We start from the raw sequence: 27,946 nt of genomic DNA on the forward strand, positions 1-27,946 counted from the left end.
ACAAGAAAACGACAAATTTCAAAGGAATAAAACCGCACAAATACCAAATTTATGCTTTAACTAGTATAGATATTTCATAGAGAATTTGTCAACACAAAACCCAACGATTCCTTATAATTGTCCTCTTATGAGTGCTTAAATAAAAACGAATATGACCTTACTCATGAGGGGTTCAAGTGTTGTAAATTAAAGAGTTCATTGCATCCATCAATTGGAACAAACATGAAATGAGAACACCACAAGAAGACAGGATAACTAAGAAGTTTACCTTGGAAAACTCAATGTGCAGAAAAATCCAAACACATAAGGTGATTTGCTATGTACTGCCACTATATAGCTCCAACCATATAAGCTTACTACCTTCAAAGACCTTTCAAAGACACCTTAAAAAAAATATTCTTAAAGGCCTATACACTCATCCCGAATATCCAAAATATTGTGTGGATGCGTATAAGTTAAATCTTCATGTTCTTTAGAAATTTAATGTTTTTGTTTGTTCTATAGACACATTCCAAACACATAAGGTGACTTGCCCTCTATTGGCACCATCTATCTCCAAGACACCTTAAAACAATATTACTAAAGGCCTAGACATAGACACGCACACACACAAGTGTACAAAATTGTAAAGCACACACACACATACAATGACAATCAAAAATAACAATTGTCTTTAATCTTCATCAAACATCAAAAGGATTAAGATATATGTGAAAGATCCCCAATCTGATCCAAATTAGGAGGTTATGTGCAATGTTTATTTACTGATCTTTGGCCAGCGTATATTTGGATGGGGTTTGTCTGGTTTTGAAGTTTTATGCAAGATTCTTGAATATTACATTAAAAAAAATCTGATTTAATCTAACATAATGCATAACACATAAAGAAGGCAATTGAGGAACTTTCATTTGCTCAAAAGAGCAATGTACATAACATTAACATGAACTCATAAGCCTGATGTAAATTTCCAGCCGATAGAAATATAGAAATCAGCTCCAATAAATGTTAAAACCCTAAATACACCCTAGGGTTCGATACCCTTCTTCCCAAATTGAGACGGCTAGCTGAAATTGTGCATCTAATTGTAGAAAACCTGCCCTCAAACTGATAGATCTGCTCAAAAATCCCCAAAGAAGGCTGCCAAATGCACATTGAAGATGAATACTAATGGAAACTGCCACCCAAAGGATGGGTTTTCGTCCAAATCCTCCAATTCTTCCAGAGAGTTGGTGTTCCTGGAAGTCCCAAGCTGCTGAAACCCTCATGCAAGCTGCTGATATGAAAATAGAGGTATAAGAATGAATCCAAATGATAGACAAAATGCCTTATTATCTATTTTGGGGTTACTATTTGGCCTTAAAATGCATAAAATATCCTTGAGGGTCTAATTCCTCATTGTGAACTTGGCCCCCTTTTAAAAACAACTAAGTTACTAGGACAGGGGCACTTTTACTATTCATCTTATGTTTCTCTGTTAATATTCACATAAGGCCAACCCGAGTATTTCAATTTTAATCATGAATGCAACTACAAAACTCCAATCTGGAAGGCCCGTAAAGCTCCAAAACCCCCAATTGGGTCCCCAAACCACCTTGTTGACCTATGGGACCCTAATAGTAGGCCAACCTCCTCCAAAGTCTAGGATGCCTAAGGAAGGGACATTACAATATGTCTAGGGTTTTTGGATGCAAAAATAAATAAAAAATGTTTTTTTGTTACTTTTTGGTGCTCGGCTTCTTTAGGTACGACCATGTCTGGATATACTTGGCATGAGTGTGATGTGGCATACGTTATGGGCATTCTCAAAAACATACGCTTCTTTGAGTTCCAAGTGATGATTTTTTGTCCTAAATTCATCAATAAATAATAAGTATATTTCCAACATTAGAAATCACCGATATAGTCTTAATTTGAACATCCAAATAGTTTGAAATCTACTAAATTCTTGCATGAATCTAAAGCTAAGTTACCGGGTTCTTCCTTAGGACCCCCTAGGCCCCAGTCAGGTTCCCCTAGGGTCCGGTTCTCACTAGGTTCAGATAGGGTCCAAACCAAACACTATGGGTTCGTCCCTGCTGAACCAAGAAGAACACAGGACGAATATCGGAGTATTTTACAGAACCCGTCAAGAATTTGGCAAAAAAAGATTATTTTCTTGATTTTTTTCAATTGTTTTTTAATGCCAAAAAGGCAAATTTGACCTCTCCATCACATCTCAATCTTGACCATACAAAGGTCCATCCATTCTAGTATAATCCTCAAGAACATCCTATTTTGTCACATAAGAGAGCAAAGGGTCAATTGAAAACATCATTTCAAAATGAGGGCAGACAAATTGTCGAGCAAGACATAGCTTAATGCATCTATGCTTATGGATTGGCATTTAATGTAGTTCGCTCACCTTATTGGCAAAAAAATGTGAGATCAATTAATGAGGCTCCAAAGGGATTCAAGGGCCCAAGTTATGTGAAGGTGTGTATTTCCTTATTGGAGAAAGAGGTGAAACATGTAGAGGACTCCTTGAAGCACACCAAGGATTCATGGATTTATTCAGAGGTGCCCATTGTATCTCATCCATGGAAAGTTGCAAGAAATTATCCATTGATCAACGTTGTTGCAATGTCCCCTAAAGGGGCAATGTTTTTGAGAGCAGTGGATTGTGAAGGGCAGGGGAAGGATGGTCCATTCATTAATAATGTTCTTTTCAAGCCATTGAGGAAGTTGGTCCTCATGATGTTGTTCAAGTGGTAACAGAGAATGCCAAAAATTGTAGGGCAGTTGGGTTATTGGTTAAGAAGCAATATCAACACAGTTTTTGCACACCTTGTTCAATCCACTCACTCAACCTAATACCACAAAAAATTGGCAACAAAGTTAATTAGATCAAAGAGGTGTATGTTGTAGCTAAGGAGATCCAGATGTTTATCACTAACCACCATATGTCGCAAGGCATAATTAGACAATTCTCAGGAATGGAGTTGTTAAATGTAATTTTACATTTAGTTAAATAATAGAAATGTTTAATTAACTTTTTAATTTAATGTTAATTTTAATTTTTTCTTATTTTGATTTTGAAATATGTTGCAGAGATCCATTTTGCTTCCAACACACTTGTGTTGAGACGAATTTTGAAGGTTTGTCTACCACTAGCTAGCATGGTAATCAGCCCTAATTGGAGCATATGGAGGCAATCTAGCACTTCAAGGGAAGCAAACATTAAGAGAATGATACTACATGACTCTTGGTGGGATCGTGTTGAGTACCTCCTAAACTTCGTTGAGCCTATATTGAGCATGATCCGTTACACTAACATGGATAGGCCTTGTTTGGGTTAAGTATATCATGGCATTGACTCAATGATTGAGAAAATGAAAGTCATCATAAATGCAAAAGAGAAAGATCCAAAAGAAAAATTCTTCAAACAAATACAACAAATCATTGTGGAGAGAAGGAACAAAATGACCACTCCATTGCATCTCATCACACACAAAGAAAATGCCCACAAAGAAGGGTTGACAAAGAAGTGCGATATTGATCCAGAGCATGCCAAGTTGGGTGATTCGATTGCCCGCCTTGCTGCAATTGGAGTTGATCATGACCATGAGCTACCTAGTGATCATAACACTGACTACGCTAGTACCACTGCCAATTCTAGTGCCAGCTGCCACTACCAATGGCACTATTTGTGGTTCTTCTAATTTACCACGACATACAGAGGATGATTGATGCTATTTTTGATGACCCATATGATATTTGACCAGTGATGACTAATTGTTGTAGCTTGACATTATTGTTTTTGAACTAAAACATTTATATGGTGGTGAATTTACTAGTTTGCTATGTTATATAAACTAAAACTTTAATATATGATGGTGTATTTTGCTAGTTTATTGAAATATTAGCATAGGTATTGGTACAAGAGCACCTAATGGACTTTATGCCTCCCTGAGGCCACTTTGTAAATATTTGCTTGAGTCATGTCATAAGGTCTTTATGGGCCATGTTATATGTTTTAAAGTTGGTTTAGGTTCCTAGGAAGTAGTTTTGTTGAATATTGTCAAGTTGCAAGAATAAAAAATTGGGAATATGAAAGGTCATCATTTGAAAAGTCATGTGGAAGTTGGTTGGACAGTTACCAACGGTTGGGAACGAGTTTAAATATGTTCAAAGAGGAGAAGGGTAGAAGTGAAATGTAAAGTTTTGAGAAATTATTGAATAAACTACATTGAGTTTCTTGCATTTTCCAACGTTCTACTTTGCTCCAGGCCATTATTCGGCCATGTACGAACAAGAAATCACTTCTCATTAATTGTATGTGAAAGTACTTTGAATCTACTTTCTTGCAAAGTTGGTTTCATGTGATTTCATTAAGTTTTGTGAAAGTTATGATGGTTTTCATGACTACAATTTCCATATTTTCAGGTAACAGTCATGTTGCAGCGAATAGTATGGATTTGTACGAATGTTCTATGATATGAAAGTGGTATGGTTGGATAGAGTATTGAATAACCTTTCCATTGTGACCGGTCTCATCCATTTTCATTGAGTTTTGAGTGGCGTTTTACTGAGACAGAGTCTGAAACCCGTGGTGAATAAGCCTAATGCAGATTACCAGTCAATTTTAGGCCCTTGTGTTACAAAACAACATACCCTGATTTTGATATATGTTGTATAAAACCCAAATGGCTATCCAAAAGCGGTATTGGATCATCTAAGTCGGATTTTCATCGAAAATTATACCCAAGAAAATCAATTTACTGTACTAATTAGGCCTAGGATCATAATTACCAGTCATTATTTGACCCCCGTGTTCTAAAACAATCCATGCCAATTCTTTTATATGTTTTAGGGTAGCCAAAAATCCAAAAATGCTTTCACAGTTTGGGAATGAGGCCTGCTCTGAAAGTTATTAATGACTGTCCTGTTTAGGAGGGCTACAAGGAAACTTGGTTACTAGGGAAGGAAGGGTTTTGAGGTGGAAACCCTAACACTCTTTGTGTGATCAATATTGTTGTATATGTCATTTGAACCCCTGCTCTGCATCATGTTTTTTGAACTTAACTACTGAGGCATATATGTATACATTTTTATTTTTTATGTTTTTCTACTAACGAACAAAAAAAAATTTGCCTCACTCGTGAACCCAAACCTCGAGCGCAAACGAGAAGCGTAACCAGCAACTTAGATCTAAATCGTCTACCTAGAACAAAAGAAATGTGTAGTCTAGTTATGGTTACATAGATCAAAATTCCAATGAGCTGTTTGTACTTAGTTGCATCATCAAACTTTATAATCAATTTTATATTTTGTTCCATAGTTGTTTTGATTCATTTACACTTTGTCTTTCCATATTTACCCACAATATCACCAACATACTTACATGATAATGTATTTCGATTTTGAATCACTTCAATACCTAAATAGTAATGTAGATGACCCAAATTTATACTTCAAAAACTTTTTATCCAAGCTCTTGAGGGTTGTTTCAACCATATTGCAATTTTACTAACATTCACACTTTTTGTTCTTAACTTCATCGAATTAAACCTTATAGCAGGAGAATAACACACCCACAAAACAACAAAAAACGGATACGGATACGGATACGGCCATTTTTTTAGACCCCCAATATGGATACAGCTAGATAGGTCACTCATAAAAAACACGTACACGTGTATTTAACACAATTTTCTAAGTTATTCAAGGAGATTTTCATTACTTCGAAAGCAATATAGACACATAATTGCTACATAAATAACGATAAGTTGATTTAACATTTTACAATATGCAAAAATAGTAGAGTTGCATTGGAAATTAACCCAAAAAATGAGTCACTATAATAGAAAAACATTTCATTAGTCTTTCTCATTAGTGTAGGTTTTTTTTTAAAAATGCATGAATGAAGTTTTCTAAAACTAAATTTAGGAAGATTTACGTCAAATTTTTAAAAAATTAAATTACATAGTATCTAGCATGGTTTGAAATCGAGGTTTTTTGGGCACGCGTGGGTACAGTATTCAACGTGTATTCGGGTTGTATCAGATACATATCCGTTTTGGATGCGCCAACATATATGGGGATACATGTGCCTTTAGCGTCCTAAACTTGCCCCCCTTGCAATTTCCGACCGCATTTGGGTCTTTGCCTTAGTGTTTGCGCCACTCGGCCTGATCAGAGACTTGATTATGCTCACACATGTCAAAAACTTCATTCAACTCAATGATGCACCCAGCTGCCACCTTGATCCTACCCCAAATTAGGGCAGGACGAGGCTGTGGCATCCTGGTCCCCTTAATGGAGACCTATCCTTGGGCCCCTCCCCCTAACCTATCTCAAATTTGAGCAGGAAACACCCCTCTATGTCGGCTCATGTCGGAAAATTAATTAATTCATCCTATTGGCAAGTACATAAGAGGGATTTCCCCTCTCATTTGAGGGGGATGGAAATTCAATCGAGCATCCGAGCATTCAAGAGATCAAGCAGTCAAGCATTCAAAAGCAATTGAGCATTTTTAGTCTTCCTTCAAGCTTTGGAGCAGCAATATAGTTAAGATTTCAAGCATTGAAGAGGAGATTATCATTCTAATTCATGAAATCATAATTCCATGTGGAGGCAAGCAAAACATCACAAAGAGGTATAAGCATTTCATTTTCAGTCAATTCAACATCCCCTTGAAGAGGAGGATTTCTATTTTCAGTCATTTCAATTACATTATTTCAACCACTTGGTTAATTCTAAAACCGGGGTTTGACCTAAAGGCAAACCCCTATTCCCAACACATTTCCCTTTCTTTTTGTGCATTGTTTCCAGGTGTTGTAGTTGCGGCCGTTGAACATCTGACTATGTTCCAACATGATGTTGGTCAAAGATGCCATCACAAAAATCGAGGTTGAACGATGTCAACTGAATGAAAGCAAGAGACAGAAGAATCTGATTAAAAAATCAGAAAAGAAACAACTACAAAAAAAATTGAAACCCTGAAGTGGAATTCTTGACACGAATCCCAATGCACAAATTTTGAGGTTTGTTGAAAAACCTAAAAATTGAAATTTTCTGCAAATTTAAACCTTGAAAAAAAATTCCAAAAATAATCAAAAAATAATAACCTGCAAAATAAATCAATATTTTTCTTTTAAAAAAACATTGATTTTTTAAAAAAAACATTTCCTGTAGAGAAAAACTGATTTTGCTGAAAAATGATCCACAGGAAACATAGATTTTTATAGATAAAAAATCGTAAAAAAAAATTAGTGTCAAAACTCTAGCCGTCGCCTTAAAAGCCTAGCTAAAGACCCAAAAAATCGCGAAATAAATATTTTCTGTCAGTCACGAAAAACGCGAAAAAAATCGCGTCAACAGACTTTTGCCAGCAGAATTGCCCAAGACGCGACTACAAGTAAAAAACGTCAGCAAATCAAATCGAGCCCTTAGAAAAAAGCGCTACCCAAAACCGCCGAAAAACCAAAAAATGGGGTCACAAAAACTGTGTCGAGAAAAATTTGAAAACCCTGCATAAAATCGCGTCTCCCGCAAATAAAAATCACGGCCGAAAAAAAATTGCAAAGGCCATGGGGATACAGAAGAAAACCCTAGCGCTGAAAAACGAAATTTCTAGAAAAAAAAAACACTGTCGTCGTGCCCTAGCCAAAAAAAAAACCCAAAAAACGATTTTTTTTTCAGCAAACCTAAAAAAACTTTGCCCAAAAAAAAGATCAAAAAAATCTCTTTAAAAAAACTTTCCAAAAATTCTAATAAAAAATCTTTCGAAAATTTTTAATGTTCATGCTCTAATACCATGAAAAATAATTGAATGAATGATTCAATAATCAAATAAATTAATTGAGCTATATACACATATATATAGAGTTTACAAGACGAATGTTCTATAGAAAGAACAGATCGTTAAAGTAAAAGACTAAAAAGCTAAACGCTAAATAAAGCTTAAAAGTAAATTAAATAAAAGCTAACTATGCGTCTTTAATAAATAAGCAATAGTTAACACTTAACAAGCTAAAAACTACAAAAGCTAAATGACCATTAAACAAGGAACTAAATATAGGTGATTACAATATAATTAAATATTCTAAGAGGAAGTAGGTGTGCAGCTATACTTCTGGAATTAAGCTTTATTTGCAAAGACAAGGAAACCCTTTTTGACGCACGGAAAGTCCGGAGGACCAAGAGGGTGGGCGACCTGGTCCGAACACACAGTCCCTGCTACTTTTGGCAGATTTCGCAAAGCAACTCTAAATCATTTCAAACTTCTCAAATCTAGGTGCACGACGAAATCCTGAATCTCTGACTCACCATTTTCTCATATTTGTCTTCATTTCCAGCACTTAGTCTTAATTCAACCAATCAACTTACAAAAGAGGGTCAAACACATTCCATTTCAATCAGTCTACTTAGTATTCAGTCCTAATCTAACTAGTGACTAAATCTAGTGGATTTACCCCCTCTTTTGAATGTAAAGGCATCATCCGCCAAGCAAAAATAGGTGATTTGGTGATTTCTCTTTCTACCATGCAAAGAGCCAAGTCACCTAATTTCCCCTTTACATTTTGGTGAACTTGGCATCTTACACCCTTAATTCTGATTTTTGTTTTCAGATTTGAGTGCATGCAATTCAAAATTCAAATTTGTAATTACAAGCTTAATTTCCATGCAATTTTCAAAAAATTAGAGGTTAAATTCCTAAAAACCCTAATTTTTAGATTCAAAATTGAGCTTGTGATTTGTCTAAATTCGATTGATTGTTTCAGATCTGAGGACTCTTCAATTTTACAATTCAAGTTTTCATTTACATGTTCAATTTTCAAAAAAATTAAATTTAAGAGGTTAAATAAATAAAAAAACCCTAATTTTTTATTTTAAAATTGGACTTGTGGATTGTGTAGATCTTGAATTAATTTTCAAATTTGAATCTTTGCTTCAATTCAAAAATTCAAGTTCCTACCTTCCAACATTCAAATTTTCAAATTTAAATTTTTAAAATTAAGCAGTTTATGCAACAAACCCTAATTTTGAAATTTAAATTAATCTTGTCCAGTTTCAAATTTACCTTTAAGCATTTAATCAATTTAATTAGATCTAAAGCTCATAAAAGTGTGTCATTTTTTGTTTCTTTCTTTCAATTAATCAGTTTATTAAACATCCTAAGTGTGTCCTATTTCAACTTTCAAGGCCTTATTTCGCATATCTAGACATCTCCAATTCCCATATCCTTCTGGAATTTGCATTAAAATCACAATATCTTGCATACAAACCTTAAGGAATGTACTAGGTCCAATAATTCTCAATGAGAATGCACTTGCAAGTTACAAATCCTCTCTACTATAATAACCACACACAACAAAAGTCGTCAATGATAAGAACACAAAGCTCAACCTCATAGCACTACTACCTTACCTTTTCCCTACTTAATACAAACCCTCCATCCATAACCACATATGCAATCACTAATTCTAAGTAACTAGAACAGCTTCTATACAAGTTCACCACTTCATAGCTGAAACTTCAAGTCATATGTCAGAAACAAGAAAAAAACTGAACACACTTGCACACACCTTGAAGAAATAAATTCAGAATGCTTAGCTATGAAAGCCTAACAAGGACATTTAAATCATATTTAGGACATTTTCTCAAAGATGTTGCCATAATACTTAGAAATCTAAAGGTTATAAAACATAAAATCTTTAATTTTTTTGTAAATCAATGCCAACGTATGTTTAAATCCTCATTTGTTCATAATTGAAGGCCCGTTCACAAACTGTGTTGCAAGATAAGATGTGGAAAATACCACAGAACATAATTCACAAGGACAACACAATTCTTGTTCAAATTTAGATAAACTAATCAAAACATAGCAGCTTCAACTTCAAATTTACAAATTATTGAATGCATTTGCTGATATTTAAATCTCTTCCAATGAAACCAAACATATCTTTGAGAATGTCAAATCTGGAATTAAAAGTGCAAGATTGAGACAAGATTCCCAAGAATAACACCTCATGCACAATCTGAATTATGAATGTTATATTGTAAAAACAATCATGAACTAGGAAAATTTCATCACATAAAACTTTAAATTGAAGGTTACACACATCAAGGAAAAAAAATTCTAAATATCAGCTTGTACTTCCATACAATTGTCACCACCCTTGCCATGCTATTCCAAGTGTTCCCCCAAAAAGATACTAAGATTATCCTTCACGGGTACCCATTCTAGTGTAACAATTTTATTTGCAACTTTTAATTTGGGTAGTAATCAGACACAATTTAAGGAACTGTAACATTTACTTATAAGAGGAAATTGAACAGGTACTCAGCACCCCAACATAAATACTATGAAAAGGAAAATTTCTAGCAAAACCATAAAAAAGATTTTGATCTAACCCAGAAAAAACAGATGAATCCTAACCACACCACATGAAAACAATTACATGCATTCAAAAGAGAAAACAATTCGAAGGGGAAGAGCAGACCAAAAATTAAGATACCTGCTTCTGAAGTCGCATCCGCTCTTGTTTTAATAATGAAATCTCTGTGTCTGCCTGTAAAGGAAATGTATATAAGAATAAAAAATTCCAACAAAATTAGGAGTGACATAGTAAAAATAGAAGATTGTTGACAACTTACAGTCTCCTTTGATCGTCGCAAATAGCGTATTACATTTTGCAGATCACTTTCACCTTGATTATTAGAAACCTGACCTTGTAGACCGGAGCCAATGTCAATTCTTTCCTTCTCTGCTACCATTATATGCGTGGCTTCCAAGCGATCAAGTAAACGCTTGTTCTGAAATTAAAATCAACAAAAAAAAAGCTGCCATGTGAACCAAAATAATCAAGAGTATTACAAGCAAAGAAAACCAGAAATGTCATATGGTTTTGTGAAACACGATTTAACATTGTCCTCTAATAGTATCATAAAGTTTAGAATTCACAGGCTTGTACATAACAATTATGTTGAGACTTTCCAAATTCCCTAACCATGATCCTGAAATTCATGGATGAGTAGCATGTTAGCATTTTTTACTAGATCCTATCATAAGATTGATTCTCTCCATAACGTACATTGCATATTATCATTGAGGAGATAATTTTCAATTCTATATGACTGCACTGGCTTTTAAAAGTAGTCTCATCCAGCTCAATATTCTTGTATAGATGACTATATATCCCTGATAGTGGGAAACATGTTCATCTTGTTTTCAAGGTAAAAATTGACCATTTCTTCAATCAACCTCAACAAGAAGCCATAAAGACACAGTTTTCATCTCAAAACTACCTCATCCAACAGCACAAAGTGCATAGATATAAATTTTGCAAAAGTTAATTATTGCTTATTGCTATGCTAAACTAGCCCCACATTTTGGTCTGATAATCTAGTTCAATGTTCTCATAGTGATAAAATAGTTAAAAAAACTCGCAAACTAGCAAACCCTTTAGACTGTAGGCCCAATTTCGACTCAAACTCAGGGACAAAGAAAAATCCTCACAAACTCACCAAATTTTCTCAACATTATATAACACATAAATTTATATTTTGCCTCCTAAAACAAAAGCAGGGCATAGAGGAGGCAGCCCCCAGCAGGGTTTACAATCACGACCACACAGACATCTAAACGAGTTTTTGATGTAGAGAAAATCAAAAAATTGTCAAAACGACTGTCTCCATGTGACTGCAGGGGAGTTGTTCCCACTAACTTGTGAATTTTGGTGAGGTTTTGGGCGACTGATTTTGCCTCATGTTTTCTTGCGAATTTTCAAACTATGAGTGATAGATTGGGCTTTGAAATAATAAATAATATGAATCGATTCCCTTATTCAAGAAGTAGTTGAGAAAAACATTTCTACCTCAGAACTACCCTACCTAACATGAGAAAGAGAACTAAATTTAGCTCAACTCCTTGCATGGAAACTGGCCAAGCCAAAAAGCAATCAGATAAGACTTCAAAAACTGTTTAGATGGGCCTGGAAATATACAAGGAAATAAAAACAGCTTTATGCCTTGGACGAATACCAAACCATCCATCCATTTCCAAGTAGCCATCAAGACAAAATGTTCCATCATTGAGCTTCCCAACTCAACAGGAGGTGCAAAAGTTATGTTTCCACTGCATCCAATGGAACAAGTACAGCTTTATGCTATTGAAGTAAGTTGAAACAATATTAATCCATCCCAGCAATGACCAGCAATCCAGTACAAAGCTTATTCAATTATGACACTACAAAATCACGACACCAAGTACCATAGAAGAATAAATGTACAAGAAATTCCACAAAATGCATAATCGAAAAACACCAAAAACATTATGGATACAAGATAGTTTACATTGATAGTTACAATACAAAGAGAAAAAGAAATCATCATCGTGCACATAAGTTCGTCGACCAAGAGGTAGGTGTGCATGTGTCGAATCAAAACTCTGTCAAACAGATCCATACAAATCAAAATAATCAAGTAAACAAAATGTGCTCCATCTCATCCTACCTTTGCCCAGATTAGTAGAAATGGATATTTCCAAGGGTTTATTGGATCAAATGTAACACTAAAAACGATAGTTTGATTATGAAGTTACTATTTCAATCTTGTAATCATGTTGACTTATCTCATATAAGAGCTAGGAGTTCATTAGCTGAGGGTACAACTAGCAAACAAGCATCGCCGTGGAAGGGTGTAAATCCTTTCCATTTTTTAGTTTGTGGACATGGTAATATGGCTCCTCAAAAGAAGCCTACCTTCCTTCTCTAAGGGTAGCAGAGGTGGTCCATCTTAAGGGGAGAGTTCAGCTTGTTTACCTCCTTCAGCTCTTCCTTCATCAAGCATGGCTCCTCAACCTTCTCCACCTCCACGTCTAAAATATTTTCCCTGGAAACTTTGCCAAACTCTTTTCATTGCTTTTATTCTGAAGGTCATCCTTTTGCTCCTCCTCTTTTCATACATACATATACCTACATACATACATACATATATAATTTTGGACCTCTTAAATTGCCTCTTCCACTTCATCCACTTCCACAAGGATCCAGCAAGAATATTCCCAAGTTCTATGGAGATGGAAAACAACATCCAAGTGAGCATATTAGCGATTTTTACATTGCATGCGGTGTTCTCAGAGTTGTACATGCAGATGTTTCAATGAGGTTGTTCATTGAGACACTTCAAGGTGCTGCTGCCAATTGGTTATATAAATTGGCACATCAAACCATCACTAGTCGTGACACGCTCAAAACTCAGTTTGAGGCAAGGTTCAAGCCGGCTAAAGATGTGCATACTCTCTTAGCTCAACTTACACAAATGAAGAAGGAACCTCACGGGCCCATGTGTGATTTCATTGCGAAGTGTAAATAGTTGAAGAACCACATTCCTACCATTCCTCAACCAATTGGTGAGAATCTTGAATGTTTCTTTGTTAACGAGTGAGTTTCTTGTTGAGAAGAGCACCTGTTAGAGATTTGGTGCATGCAAAGACGCTAGCAATTGAAGTTGAAGATGATCTTATTCTTGTTGGTAAGATCAGGAAAGACCCGAGTAAGTCTAAGAATTTCTCCTTATCCATAAACCTTAGCTAAGAAATAACACTTAAATCTCTTCATCACATCAGCACCAACAACCTGTTTGTTTGCCAACTCTGCATTGATTCCGTCATCAAACTTACTCAAGAGAGTTTCAACATCCATTTGCGGAAAATTCTCTTTCACTAATACATTTGCAATGATGGTCATCAGATCATCTTGTATCTTCATTTTTATCAACTCGCAATTTGTTAACAACTTATTATACTCAACAAATTTTGATTGATATTGACAAGCTTCCAATTTATACTTTTGTACCATACATGTGACAAATTATCTTCTGATTGACGAAAACTTTTTCAGCAATAATATAATTTGTGTCTATCTTAGACATCTCTTGGAATTCCTTTGGTACACCTTGCCAGGACAATTCTTGCCCTTTGACATGTTTCAACTCAATTGTTATCTCATGTTCCTGAAGATCAATACTTATGTATAGCTTCAACAACCCTCTTCTCCACAATAAATTTGACGTAGGATGTCAATATTTACACTTGGTATTTGAGTTGATCTTTTGATTGCTTCACTTTTTCCGTTCTCTCTATCAATTTGACTGTGAACGTTCCAAAGTTATGCACATCTCCCTCAGTTGATGAGGGAGCAAGATCTACCTTAGCGATGTTGAAATCCCTTTCATTTGCCTCCTCTATATTCTTCTCTAAATTGTAGGTCTAGCAATTTCAACACAAAGGTTGCCTGATGAAGAATCAAAAGCCAACCGTGATGTCACCTTAGTCTTCTTTGGTTTCACTGTTTTCTAGAGAAAATTAGCAACTGTATGAAATCCAAGTGTCACTAATTGGATAACCCTTTTCGTCTTTTGTAACCTTCGCGATACCCATGAAGAAGTGGAAACTTGTGAAGTTTCTTGAATGTTGGTGAGTGGCGAATTCAATGACATTGAGGAGTTGGTAACAAATGGCAATGAGACTGGGCTTTGTTTATTGGTCCTTAATACCCTATTGGACTACTGCAATGGTGGACATTATATTTCTGATAGAGGATTGCCCATGTTCTTTGGTGGGGATTACTCCTATCTTTCCTTTGCCTTCAGTGTTCCTCTTCATGGCCCTCTGGCGGAGTCTGGCATTATGTTCTCGATGGATGCGAGCCTCGTGGTTGTTCTAGTGAGTCTGGCTCTTTGTGAGGAAGCTAATGTGGTGTCTTTGTTTGCTAGAGATTCTAGGTTAGTGAGCTTTCTTGGCCGTCCTTTCTCTGTTGTGGCATGTTTAACCCTATTAGTTTGGGACGCTAGTTCTCTGGTCTGGATCTGTTGGTGCTTGTCCCTTGTTTTGGTGGATAATGGTGCTCTGATCCCCTACTTTGAGGGGTTGATAGGGTTTCTTGCTTCTTGGGAAATGTTTTGTTTGTGGGGTTTCCCTTTTGGGGTTATCTGTGTCCCTCTGGAAGCCATTTTTGGAGATACCTCGTGTTAGATTAAGGGTTATCTGTGGCTTTGAGGTGTTTCCTACTTTTGTTTGGACTTTTTGAGCCCTATGCCATGCTAGTTTTAGTCTTATCTTATGGGCTTATGTTGATGTTACTCTGGCTCTTTCCCCTCTTTCTCCTATTGATGTGGAGATCTTGATGGTGGGGATGATCAGGGTTTGGCTCTCTTTCTTTCCTTCCTACCCCATTGCTGATCCTATTGAGGTGGATGGTTTTCCTATTGAGGAGGAGAAATGCTTGGTGGGTGGCGGTGGAATGAGTTTTTTGGGGGCTATTGCTATCCCAGATTTACTGAGAGGTTGCACTGATGTTGTTAACACCTTTCTCTTGTTCTTCTGCTAGCTTTCTCCTATGGAAGTGGAGACCGTGGGGGAGTGTGAGTTTTTGGTGTCTAAACAGGTTTGTCTTTCAGCTCGAGTTGAAGGTTTTGGGAGCCTTTCTAAAACCCAACCATGTAGCAAGATTTTTATGGTATATCTTCTTGCTTCTTGATATGACGCTTATGGGAGCCTTTCTAAAACCCAACCATGTAGCAAGATTTTTGTGGTATATCTTCTTGCTTCTTGATGTGAAGCTTATGGGAGCCTTTTCAAAACACATTTGTAAGGTTAAGCGAGCTTGGAAAAACCCTTATTCCATGATTATCACAGCTAGCTTAGTAGTCTTGTGGATGTTACAGCATGTTCATTGATACCTTTTTGCTAATGTTTGGCTATTGGTTGGTTGTTGTATGTCTTTGTTCTATTTTTTATAACGTTTTGTTTTGAGGTTATGGATTCCCACTAAGTCCATAAGGTTTCAAGTGCTTGTCAAACACGTTGCAAGGGGTTTTTGGTCCCCTCAAAACCTGTTTGACCCTTAATCAAAAACAAAGGGCAATGACACTACATCTTGAGTAATGTCTACTATCGGTATCTCAGAGGGATGAAGTCATCATGATAGCGTGATGCAATGATGATAGATGGCGAAATAGAAGAAATTGGCTGCTCATTATCATTGGGAGGTTGTTGCAAGGCTGCCTACTCATTTCCTTCTTCATCCACCTAAATTGCATTCATCACCCTTCCCCTTGTCCTAGATCTTATTTTCCTTATGGTAGAATAATTTTCACATGCTTTTGCAAGATCCCCTCTTTTGTATGGGTCTTCATCATCACCATTATTGCCTTAAGCAATTTGTTGTGAATTCAAAATTGAGGTGGAATTTCGTAATTTAGAATTGGAAGACAAAGCTACATGACTATCATTTCGTTTTCTTGAAATAACGTCCTTATTCGGAGCCTGAGTGGTTGAAGCTTCGAGCATTTTGTTTTCTACCCAATCTTTTCTCCTCCTTATGACATAAGTTGTTCTTTCATCTAGCTTCTTCAATTCTAGAATCGACCAATCTATAAGCAGTAGAGGAAGCACCTAGATCTTCTCAAAATTCAAAGGATCAATCAAATTTGACTCATCATCTTCAATGCCAGTTACATACAATTCCCACCCTGAAATCAATGATTTGTTTGACTGTAAACCTCATCCAATCCCTTCTTCAAACTTCACAATCATATTCGCAGTCTTCCCAAAATCCTTCAATGCTAGGAAAGTGATTGAAACCAAAGCCAAGATTCAGTTTCTCAATAGCATACCCTTTGCTATCAAAGGGGAATCTCATAATGTAAGGATATAGATTGATCTTGATGATTGACCTCTCAATGTCCCGACCATCAGAATTTGATTTGCAACTAACTGACCAATGCCAATTGGGAAAATGATGCCATCCTTACATTTATTTTTACATATCCTATTGATCTGCCTGATTTGCCTACATATTTCAATTAGCATCAATTTGTAATCTACAAATCTCAGTAACATGAGTGGATATCCATCGTAACCTCAAATTCTAATCTAAGTGAACCTCAAGAATTGGATGAAACAACTCCCATATCGTTGAACAAATGTTGTTATTTCTAAAGCTATCCTAAGTCCAATGCTTCTTTGAAGTTCCCTAACTGTAAGCATGATGAAGGCATCATAAACTCTTCGTAAATGATGAAAGCTCTATTCCAACTGCAACGTTGGATAATATTCATGAATCAAAGTTGTCTCATCATAGAAACCTCGTTTATTAAGTCCTAGCCAACTCTTCATTCCAGCAATGGTAAAAAAGAGTTAAGATGTCATGTAAAAATACTAGTTTGCTTTTAATTCAATCAACTAGTTGTGTAGGTTATTGCTAATGATCTTCACCCAATCAAAGAATTGAACACCTTGACATATGATGTTAATAAAAAGGAACATCCATCCCTCGAAATCATAAGAATCTTCATTCTCCATTGATCTTCTCAAAAAGATAACCATATTCACGATATCTTTCACCAACAAGGACCTGTGGTTTTCCTCTCCTAGGTGTCAATAGCCAATTTTTAGCTATAGCATTGACACATTGAGTCTTATTATCAGGAAAGTATCCTTCTACATATTCTTTGACCACGTCTGTGTACTGGTCTCTCACTGGCAACCTGAAAACAATTGCGATAGATATAGGATCAAGTCTCGCCACCACTCTGCCATCAAGTATTTTTACTTCCCGAATGTCTAGATTATATGCCCTTATGCATCCCAACACAAGCTCTGGACACTGAACTGATACCGAGTGACCTCCTGCATGTGATAACCCACTGTCTAACATTTTCAATGCTATGAGAGTCCTTTTCTCATTCTCCATTGACTTCCAAAACTCATCGATACTGATATTTCCTAATATGGCAACAATTATATCAAGGAGTGTACACTCGATGGGAGCGTAGTCATGTCCTTGATATTTGTACTTCATCTTGCCCCATATTCTTCATTGTCGGCTATAAATAAACTATGATAAATTTAAAAGTCACCAAGCACAACCTCTTCCCACCAATGTTATGATGGAAATCATTGAATTCTTAAGTGTTTGGACAGCTCAAACTATATCAAAGTTTGCCATTTCATCATTCAAATTGCATCACATTTGTTTGAATGCCTTTGAAGTCATTATCCCCAAGATAAAACCTGCAGTCATACTGTTAAAAACAAAATCCATTCAGTGCACATTTCATAATCATTGCATGTTGTGAGATGAAATCATGTTTAAGGAATTTTGTCAAACCATTCACATGCCATGTCTCTCCTCCTTCACGTGCATTAAAATTCTTGAAGCCTTCTTTTTTTAACATACATTTTGTGTATCACTGCCAATAGCATTTGCTTGAAACTTTCTAAAATCTTTTTCACAAATCTATTTTAACATATCTTTGAGGTTGTTTGTCAGAGAATTCGCCTACTATGTTTATGCTTCCACCTCTGTTTTTGATTCCACACTGGCATTTAGGTGAATCAATACATTTCCAGCTATAATATATGTTTGAAAGTTCCTAAAGCTTGTTCAACAAAAAATGTTCTGTGCATAAACTGCAATCATTAGATCCTTGTTTTACACTCGTCAGTTGCACAAACTTAAATGCAATAATTGAGACATTCCATCAAACAATTCACATTCTTTGTCAGCTGCTTCTGCATCTTACACGCACTTTCAGACCGCAAGGATGTTGGAATAGGAAATTGTATTCGCTTTGAAGTTTCTCGAGCATTTTCAACAAATTCATTTGGTGTATATCACTCAATCAACACATTTCGCACAACTTGTTTGTGCTTCCATGATTGGCCTTCAACTTCCTCTTCAACTCGCGCTTCTTAGAGGCAAACTTTCAAATATCTCACGCTCCATTTGCTTCCACATTTGCATTCGATGGGAAGACATCTTTGAGGCATTCTATCAAACAATTTGTTGCATTGGTCTGTGCGTCCACACTTCGCAAGTTGCTTCAATGTATTCATTTCTTCCCTTGAGATGACACCTCGTTCTAGTGTTGAACAAGCAATCTTTGTATTCCAAGAGATAAGATCTCCTTAAGGCGTTCTGAAAAAAAAATCACATGTCGCGTCTATGATTCTACATTTCACCATACATTTATTTTGCAACAATAGCATCTATGACATAGCATATCTTTGGGTTATTTTGTGATGCAGGCATGTATGTGATTCCACGTTTTGCATGCATGTCAATTCCAAAGCTCTCAATTTTGCGCAACCAGGTACGAGGTTGGAAGAGGTCATGGAACCGGCTTTACACTTGCCAGTTTCATTTGCTACATTTGCTTCCACATTTGCATTTGATGGGATGATATCTTTGAGGCATTCTATCAAACAATTTGTTGCATTGGTATGTGCGTCCACACTTCGCAAGTTGCTTCAATGTATTCATTTCTTCCCTTGAGGTGACACCTCGTTCTGGTGTTGAACAAGCAATCTTTGTATTCCAAGAGATAAGATCTCCTTAAGGCGTTCTGAAAAAAAAATCACATGTCGTGTCTATGATTCTACATTTCACCATACATTTATTTTGCAACAATAGCATCTATGACATAGCATATCTTTGGGTTATTTTGTGATGCAGGCATGTATGTGATTCCACGTTTTGCATGCATGTCAATTCCAAAGCTCTCAATTTTGCGCAACCAGGTACGAGGTTGGAAGAGGTCATGGAACCGGCTTTACACTTGCCAGTTTCATTTGCTTCAATGTCTCGAATGCCTTTTCAATGATTTCATTTTCAAAATATCCTACAATGATAGCATCCATGAAACCACATTCTCTCAAGGCAGCATGTCAACGAGTTCACATTTTGCACACAGAGCCTTCCCAATCATAATGCCTGACAGCATTTACATTAAAGCTTTTAGAACTTTTATTAAAATTATAGCATCGACAGATAAAGAATCAAAAATGAAATATATCAGTTAACCACCTCACTATTAATTATCATGATCGAATAAAGAATGCTTTCGATCTGCATGAATTAATATCATATTGATTTCATTATTGATCGAGTAATGATCAATCAACATTGCTTGCATTGTATATACGTTGAATACCTTTCTTATCGGCATATTAAACATAAGTTAGTGACTACTTAACTAATAGTAAGTGGTCGTTCATAAAACGGTATTCATAATATTGTTTAAGTGACATCGATGAGGAGGCACGTCTTGAGCGGACATGCCTCCACTTTGTGGAGACATGTCCACTCAAGACATGCCCCCCCAATACAAGTATATATGCAGACCCGATAAGGCAATATTGAGCAATTAAAATCGAACATTCTCAGCCTTGTTTGGACCTGCAAAACACAGTCTTCATTAGAATCATAAATCACATATATTCGGAAATATTAATTACAATCTATCAACTATCAAATCTGAGAGGAGTACGATCTGCATTTACATGGTATCAGAGCCAGGTTAAGGAGGATCCAAGCAGCGATCAAACTTGAGATATTCCTCTATAGCGAGTGTAATCAGATTAGAAGATAGGCTAGAAGGAGGAAATAACTTCTCATTATGAAAGTTTAGGATTATGATGATATTAAAAGAGAATAAAGTTGAGCCATTTGTGAAAGAAAATAAAGCAGAACCGGAGAATGATCCTGAGAAGACGACATGGATTGAAGGAAATGAAAAGGCCATGAAAATCACATAGTTGATGGAGTTAGAGATCATATCGTGCCAATCCTGACAAAACATGAGACTGTATATCATATGTTTAAGTCACTTGAAAGCACATACGAAATAAATAATTCCAGCAGGACCTTGGCTCTAAAAAGAGAAATCAATCATATAAGTATGAACAAAGGAGAATCTATCAACGCATACTTTATGAGAATATCTGCACTAAGGGATCAGCTATCAACACTTGGATACCAGATTGAAAGTAAGGAGCTAACACTTATTGCCTTAGATGGTCTACCAAATTCCTGGGAGACATTTGTTCAAGGCATTAGTGCAAGGTCTAAATTTCCAAAGTTTGACTGGCTAAGATCAGACTGCCTTCAATAGGAATCGAAACAGACAAAGAAAGGATTCAATCAGAAGAACGTAGATGAAGATCTCCATGTCTTGAATGCTAATTCTCACAAGAAAGGAAAGAAGAAGCACTTCAAGAAGAGGAAAAGCCACCATGGGAAGGGTTCATCCAAGAAAGATGTTTCACAAATCCAATGTTTCAAATGCGAATAGTATGGGCACTATGCAGTCAAATGTCCTGATAGAACAAAGCAACAAGCATCATTTGCCAAAGTAGGAAAGTCTAAGACAGAGCATTAATCCGGGAAATATGTATTCTGCTCTGCACTTTCAAACCAAGTATCAAATAAATCCAACAATTGGGTTATAGATAGTGGATCATCAAGACACATCATTGGGTTTAGGGAACTCTTAGACTCCATGGTAGAAGAAACTGATGAGGAAGTGACAATTGGAGATGACTCTTCACATCCAGTCAGAGGTGTTGGAACATGTATCATCAAATTGAAGTCCGATATCTCTATTCAACTCACCGGAGTATTGTTTGTACCGGCTATCAAGAGGAACTTGGTTTCCATATCTGCACTTCAAGACAATGGATATAGGGTTACCTTCATGCATAGTAAAGTGTTGGCATGGCCAAAGTACTCTACTATTAAGGAGGCTCAAACCATAGGTTATAGACAAGGATATCTATATAAATTATGTACTGAGCCAAATCTTGCCCTAATTCATGAAATTGCAGACTCTAATGAAATATGGCATAGGATATTAGGACACCTCCATTTCCATGCCCTGTCTTCTATGGAAAAACTAGTCACAGGTTTACCCAGACTCAAACAATATCATTCAAGGGCATGCAAGGGGTGTGCCTTAGGGAAAAACACAAAAGGGTCTTTCCAAAGTAGTTCTAGTAAAACAAATGATGTATTAGAATTAGTCCACTAAGATTTATGTGGACCCATGTATGTACCTTCTTTAGGGGGTTTCCTATATTATGTATTTTTTGTTGATGACTTCTCTAGAAAGACCTGGATCTATTTCCTCAAATGTAAAGAATCTGAGGAGATCCCTAGAAGGTTTAAATCCCTCACAGAAAACTCTTCTGGGAGGAAAGTTATAACATTAAGGACAGACAATGGGAGAGAATACACGTCAGATATTTTTAAAGAATTTTGTAAAAATGTTGGGATTAAGAGATAGTTCACTGTACCCTACAACCCTCAACAAAACGGGGTTGCTGAAAGGAAAAAAAGAACCATTGTAGAAGCTGCTAGGGCAATGTTACTTGATCAAAACATAGAAACATCACTTTGGGCAGAAGCCTCTAGTACTATTGTTTACATAAAGAACAGATGTCCTCACTCCCATATTGATGACAAAACTCCTGAAGAAGCTTTCACTGGTGTAAAGCCAGACATCAGTCGCTTGAGGATATTTGGTTGTCCTGTCTACATTCATGTGCCCAAAGAGAAAAGAACTAAGCTAGAACCTTCTAGGAGAAAAGGTATTTGTGTAGGCTATAGTGAAACCTCCAAAGCTTATAAAATATATGTGCCTGGTCAGAGATAGATTGAACTAAGCAGAGATGTAATTTTTGAGGAAGACATAGCTTTTAAAAGAGCTAGAAATTCTATTGAGTCAAAAATTCAAACTTCCCCCATAGACCTAGAAGAGCATCCTGCCCCTGAGATTCAAAGGGAGTACCCTGAGGAAGATGTGATCATTGGAAAATCCTTAGAAGGGACCACTCTGGGTTACTAAGACAATGAAAGAAGTAAAGACTTATGCAGCTCCGTCAGGGACTTTTAGAGAGAGTAAAAGACCTAAGAGACTCTCTAGTTATGTAGCTTTGATGAGTGAATTCATCAAATCAGAACCTACTAATGTTACAGAAGCTCTCCAGCACCAAGTATGGAAGGATGCCATGACAGAGGAGTATCAATCCATCTTGAAAAATGATGTGTGGGAGATAGTGCCTAGGCCAAAAGAGAAATTTGTTGTTTCTTCCAAGTGGCTATTCAAAATCAAGCATGTTGCAGATGGTAGTATAGAAAAACACAAAGCAAGATTTGTAGCCAGAGGTTTTTCACAGAAGGAGGGAATTGATTATGAAAAAACTTTTGCACCAGTTGCTCGCTATACCTCAGTCAGAGCAGTTCTAGCCATTGCAGTAGCCAAAGGATGGAAAGTCCATCAAATGGATGTAAAAACTGCATTCTTAAATGGGACTATTGAAGAAGAGGTCTACTTAGAGCAACCTAAAGGATTCGAGATCCACAATGCAGAGTCACATGTGTGTAAATTGAAGAAAGCCCTGTATGGACTTAAGTGGGCTCCCAGAGCCTGGTATGAAATAATTGACAGTTACCTCATGGGATTACATGAGTGGATATTAATATTATATGTTGATGATCTATTGATTACAGGAGTGGATCACCTTATTGATCAGTGTAAGAAGGATCTATCCTCAGAGTTTGACATGAAGGACTTAGGTCTATTGCACTACTTCCTTGGATTAGAAGTCTGGCAAAAATCAAATGGCATTATTCTGAATCAAGGGAAGTACACCCTTGATATATAGAAGAGATTTGGAATGATGAATTGTAGATCTATATCATCTCCCATGGAAACAAATCTTCATAAATTGAAGGAAGCAGCAGCAGATTCTCAATTAGCAGATCCAACTCTCTACAGGCAGATGATTGGATCTTTGATGTACTTGGTCAACACCAGACCAGATATTTGTTATGTTGTGAATGCTTTGAGTCAGTTTATGTGTAAGCCCAAGGAGATACATCTTGTTGTCGTGAAGCATATAATGAGGTGCCGTCAAGGTACCCTTAATTATGGTCTCAAATATGGAAAGGTTGATTTAGATCTTCATGGATTCACAGATTCAGATTGGGCTGGAAGCGTGACCAATCGGAAAAGCACCTCAGGATGTTGCTTCAGTTTAGGATCGGCTATGATATCGTGGATAAGCAAAAAACAATCTTCAGTGGCTCAGAGTTCTATAGAAGCCGAATACATTGCAGCTTCTATGGCTGCAAGAGAAGCAGCATGGCTCAGAAAACTGCTTGTGGGATTATTTGGTGAGCCTTTGAAACCTACTATCATCCATTGTGATAATCAAAGTTGTATTAAGTTTTCAGTGAATCCAATATTTCATGATAGATGTAAGCATATCGAGATTCCTTATCACTATGTGAGAGACATGGTAGAAAGGAATGTAATCCAATTGGAGTATATCAGTACAAGAGATCAGACAGCAGACATACTTACCAAACCTCTCTCCATAGTGAAAGTTGAACACTTCAGAAAGAGTCTTGGTATGATTGAAATGTAAGTATTATATCTATCTGTACTAATATATAAGATGTTTAATGTGTAAACTTCTTTTGTCATATGTGTGACTCTATGACTTTATGTACCCCACCCCCTGTGTACATTTCTAAAAGGTGATGATCTTTTAGATAATGAGCACTTGTATTTGACACTATAAGGTGACGATCTTATAATGTTCAAAAGATTGATATCATGTGACTTGATATCATTATTCATGGATTTGTCATGATTTGTTATGGTAGACATTATGTGACTTAATGTCGGTGCACATACCATAACTAGGATATATGAGGAGAATCTAATGTTCTTGAGTATATTATATCCTTTAGTATCACGAGACAGGTGATACTTCATATCACAAGATTAGGTGATATACCTTATCACGAGATTAGGTGATATACCTTATCACGAGATTAGGTGATAACTCTTATCACGAGTTATGTGATAGCTATTAGTATGGTAATGTACTCTTAGAGATCAATATAATATTCTTACTCTTTATCTTCCCTAGCTAAGAGGGAGTGTTAAAATTATAGCATCAACAAATGAAGAATCAACAATGAAATATATCAGTTTACCACCTCACTATTAATTATCATGATCGAATAAAGAATGCTTTCGATCTGCATGAATTAATATCATATTGATTTCATTATCGATCAAGTAATGATCGATCAACATTGCTTACATTGTATATATGTTGAATACCTTTCTTATCGGCATATTAAACATATGTTAGTGACTACTTAACTAATAGAAAGTGACCGTTCATAAAACGGTATTCATAATACTGTTTAAGTTCCATCGATGAGGAGGCACGTCTTGAGCGGACATGCCTCCACTTTGTGGAGACATGTCCACTCAAGACATGCCCCCCCCCCGATACAAGTATATATGCAGACCCGATAAGGCAATATTGAGCAATTAAAATCGAACATTCTCAGCCTTGTTTGGACCTGCAAAACAGTCTTCATTAGAATCATAAATCACATATATTCAGAAATATTAATTACAATCTATCAACTATCAAATCTGAGAGGAGTAAGATCTGCATTTACACCTTTTGCAACAAATCCTTTTTGCGCATTTCTGCAACTCTACATTCAGCGAAATGATATCTCTATGAGGCTTTCTATTAAAGACTTCAAATGCCTTTGCATATGCTTCCACATTAGCATTTGTCACTGCTAATGTATCTCCGACTATGGTATATGAAAATAAAACATCCCTGCTATTTCACAGGGAAGCGGGATATGGGCGCAGGTTGATGAATTTGGCCTTGCACCTCTCATTTGCATTTGTTTTAAAGTTACCAAAGCTCTTTCAACAAAGCAAGTTTAATGTATATCCTACAATCGTTACAATTCATTCTTTTAGACGATATCTCGTTGAAGCACTTGATCAACAACTTCCCCTGCCTTGCTTGCACCTCCACATTTCACATGTATTCAAAACAAAACACTGATTGGAGAATTTGGTTTTGCCTTGCAGAATGCATCTGCTTGGAGACTTTGAAAGAAGCAGTTATAAGCCCAGAGAGATTAATAGGGTTTCCAAATATGCACAAAAGAGCTCAAGAGATTAACTAGTTTGAAAGGTTAATGGTTTCAAGCTTTTTGCACAAAATGGGAGAGGAGGTCAACTTGGTTAATCATTTCAAGCTTTTCACACAAAAGGAGATGAATTATTAACCATTAAGCATTTGCAAAGAGGTTAAGCGTTTCAAATTATGGGCACAAAACGGAAGTGAGGATTAACTGCTAACTTTTAGGAATAGGTTAAGCATTTCATGCTTTTTGCGCAAAACGAAAGAGGAGATTAATCATTAACTCATGAGGAGAGGTTAATTGTTTTAAGTTTTTCAGGCTAAATAAAGGTAGTGATTAAGAATTAGGCACTTAGGAGGAAATAGGACTTTTTTAAAGATTTTAACTTTCAAAACATCAAAATGGGGTTGATATTAAATTAATTTATTAAAATTATTTAATAAAATAATTTATTTTTCCCATTCTAGTGTTCTATTTTAGGAAATACCCATAACTTTTAACTGGGATGGAATTCAGCTCCGAAATTTTAATTGGGCATCAAAGATGGCTAGATGAGCATAACCCAATGATTTTTCTTCATGACAAAGTTCGGGATGCAAATTTTTAATGTTTTCAAAACAAAAGATGTCAAAAATTGAAAGGTTAAAATCTCTTAAACCATAATATTGGGTTCGGACGAAAATTGGACACGACTCAAAATGATGCTTAGGACATATACCTGAAGTGATTTCCCTCGACGCCTTATAATCTTCAAGATTCATCCACTTTTGCATTTTGACAAACATTTCAGGCCCAATCATGACAAGGTTTGACAATGATGACCTCGCGCTGAAATGACATGTACACATCTTGGGAACTCACAGAGACATATTGAGACTTCTTATTACTTCACTCTGAATGCAAAAGTACAAATTTGGGATGTTTCAAAAATAGGGCAACAAGCATCAATTTTAAACTTGTCATGAAGAGCAACATTACTAATGTCGTTGGAGCATATAAAATCAATGAGCTCAGTCCTAACTGCATCCTAAATGTTACGATCAATGAAGGGCCTACAAAGTGTTGCCTTCTATACTTAGCCGACTTCAACATCTCTATATGGGGCAATCCTTGTCCACACAAAAATGATTTCAGCACTATAATATTTTGGACTAAAGGCGAGAAAACATGGCAATGTCATCATTTTGTTCTATCTCTCTTCATTGATTTCGTGTAGTAAAAGAAAATTCTTCAAGATCTTGCTTATTCTAATTTATAACTGTCTTCATCTTTTCAAAAATGGAGTTGATATCATCATATATCGCTCCCAAATAAGGCCTATCCATGTTAATATAACGGATCATACTGAATATGCGTTCGATGAAACTGAGAAGATATTTGACATAATCCCACCAATCATCTAGGATCATCTGCTTAATATTTGTTGACCTGGTAGTGCTAGATTGCCTCCATATGGACCAATTTGGGTTTATTCAGTAGGTAGTTGTAAATAAAATTAAAAAATTAGTAGCACCCAAGCAGCAGTTGTTACAAGTCAGAGGCCAACCCCTTGCAGTATGTTAGTAAAATCCTACAATAACAATTCCAAACAAACTCGATCCTAGATTTAATTATGCAAATGGGCAAATGTATCAAGCTATAATTAATCCCTGAAGTTATAATCACATTTTACTGTTGCATTCATTCATATTTTGTACAGGCAATTATTACCTGCTCATCACTCTCCTTATACTTTTGCTCGGCAGCAGCTTTTAGAGACTGCAAAGATTCCTTTTCCATCTCCCATGAAACCTTTGAAGATTCCTGTAAAAGAAGCCGAAGCAATAATCAATCGCAATGAAAAGGGAGCCTTAACCATCCACCATAAAACAAAATAATATGTAAAAACTAAACTACAAATCTTAACCGAAGTTCATATATACAGAGCACAGTCAATACTATGAACAAAATTGAATGATCCTAAAGGAAATTGCAATGTATATTTAATCTGATTTATTGGATACAAGACAGCACCATTTGACACATAAACATAGTTTTCTAGCACCAAAGGACAAAAGTTGAAGCGAGCTAACAAGTAATACTGCAAAAACTAGCAGACAAGACATAAAACTTCACAGGAAAGTACAAAAAGAACTTTCAAATA

At 36.2% G+C, this 27,946-nt stretch overlaps 1 protein-coding gene across 1 annotated transcript in view; it reads right to left on the bottom strand.

The window, feature by feature from the left end:
- Positions 1-27,946, bottom strand: part of LOC131038426 (nuclear-pore anchor) — a 134,254-nt gene that overhangs the window by 40,446 nt on the left and 65,862 nt on the right. Inside the window, exons 34-36 of the mRNA XM_057970860.2 lie at positions 27,514-27,606; positions 10,640-10,798; positions 10,501-10,554 (exon numbers count right to left, since the gene is read on the bottom strand). Coding sequence (XP_057826843.2) covers positions 10,501-10,554; positions 10,640-10,798; positions 27,514-27,606 — 306 coding nt within the window. The remainder of the gene's footprint in view (positions 1-10,500; positions 10,555-10,639; positions 10,799-27,513; positions 27,607-27,946) is intronic.

Source organism: Cryptomeria japonica, chromosome 8, assembly GCF_030272615.1.
Source record: "Cryptomeria japonica chromosome 8, Sugi_1.0, whole genome shotgun sequence".
NCBI classification, from domain to species: domain Eukaryota; kingdom Viridiplantae; phylum Streptophyta; class Pinopsida; order Cupressales; family Cupressaceae; genus Cryptomeria; species Cryptomeria japonica.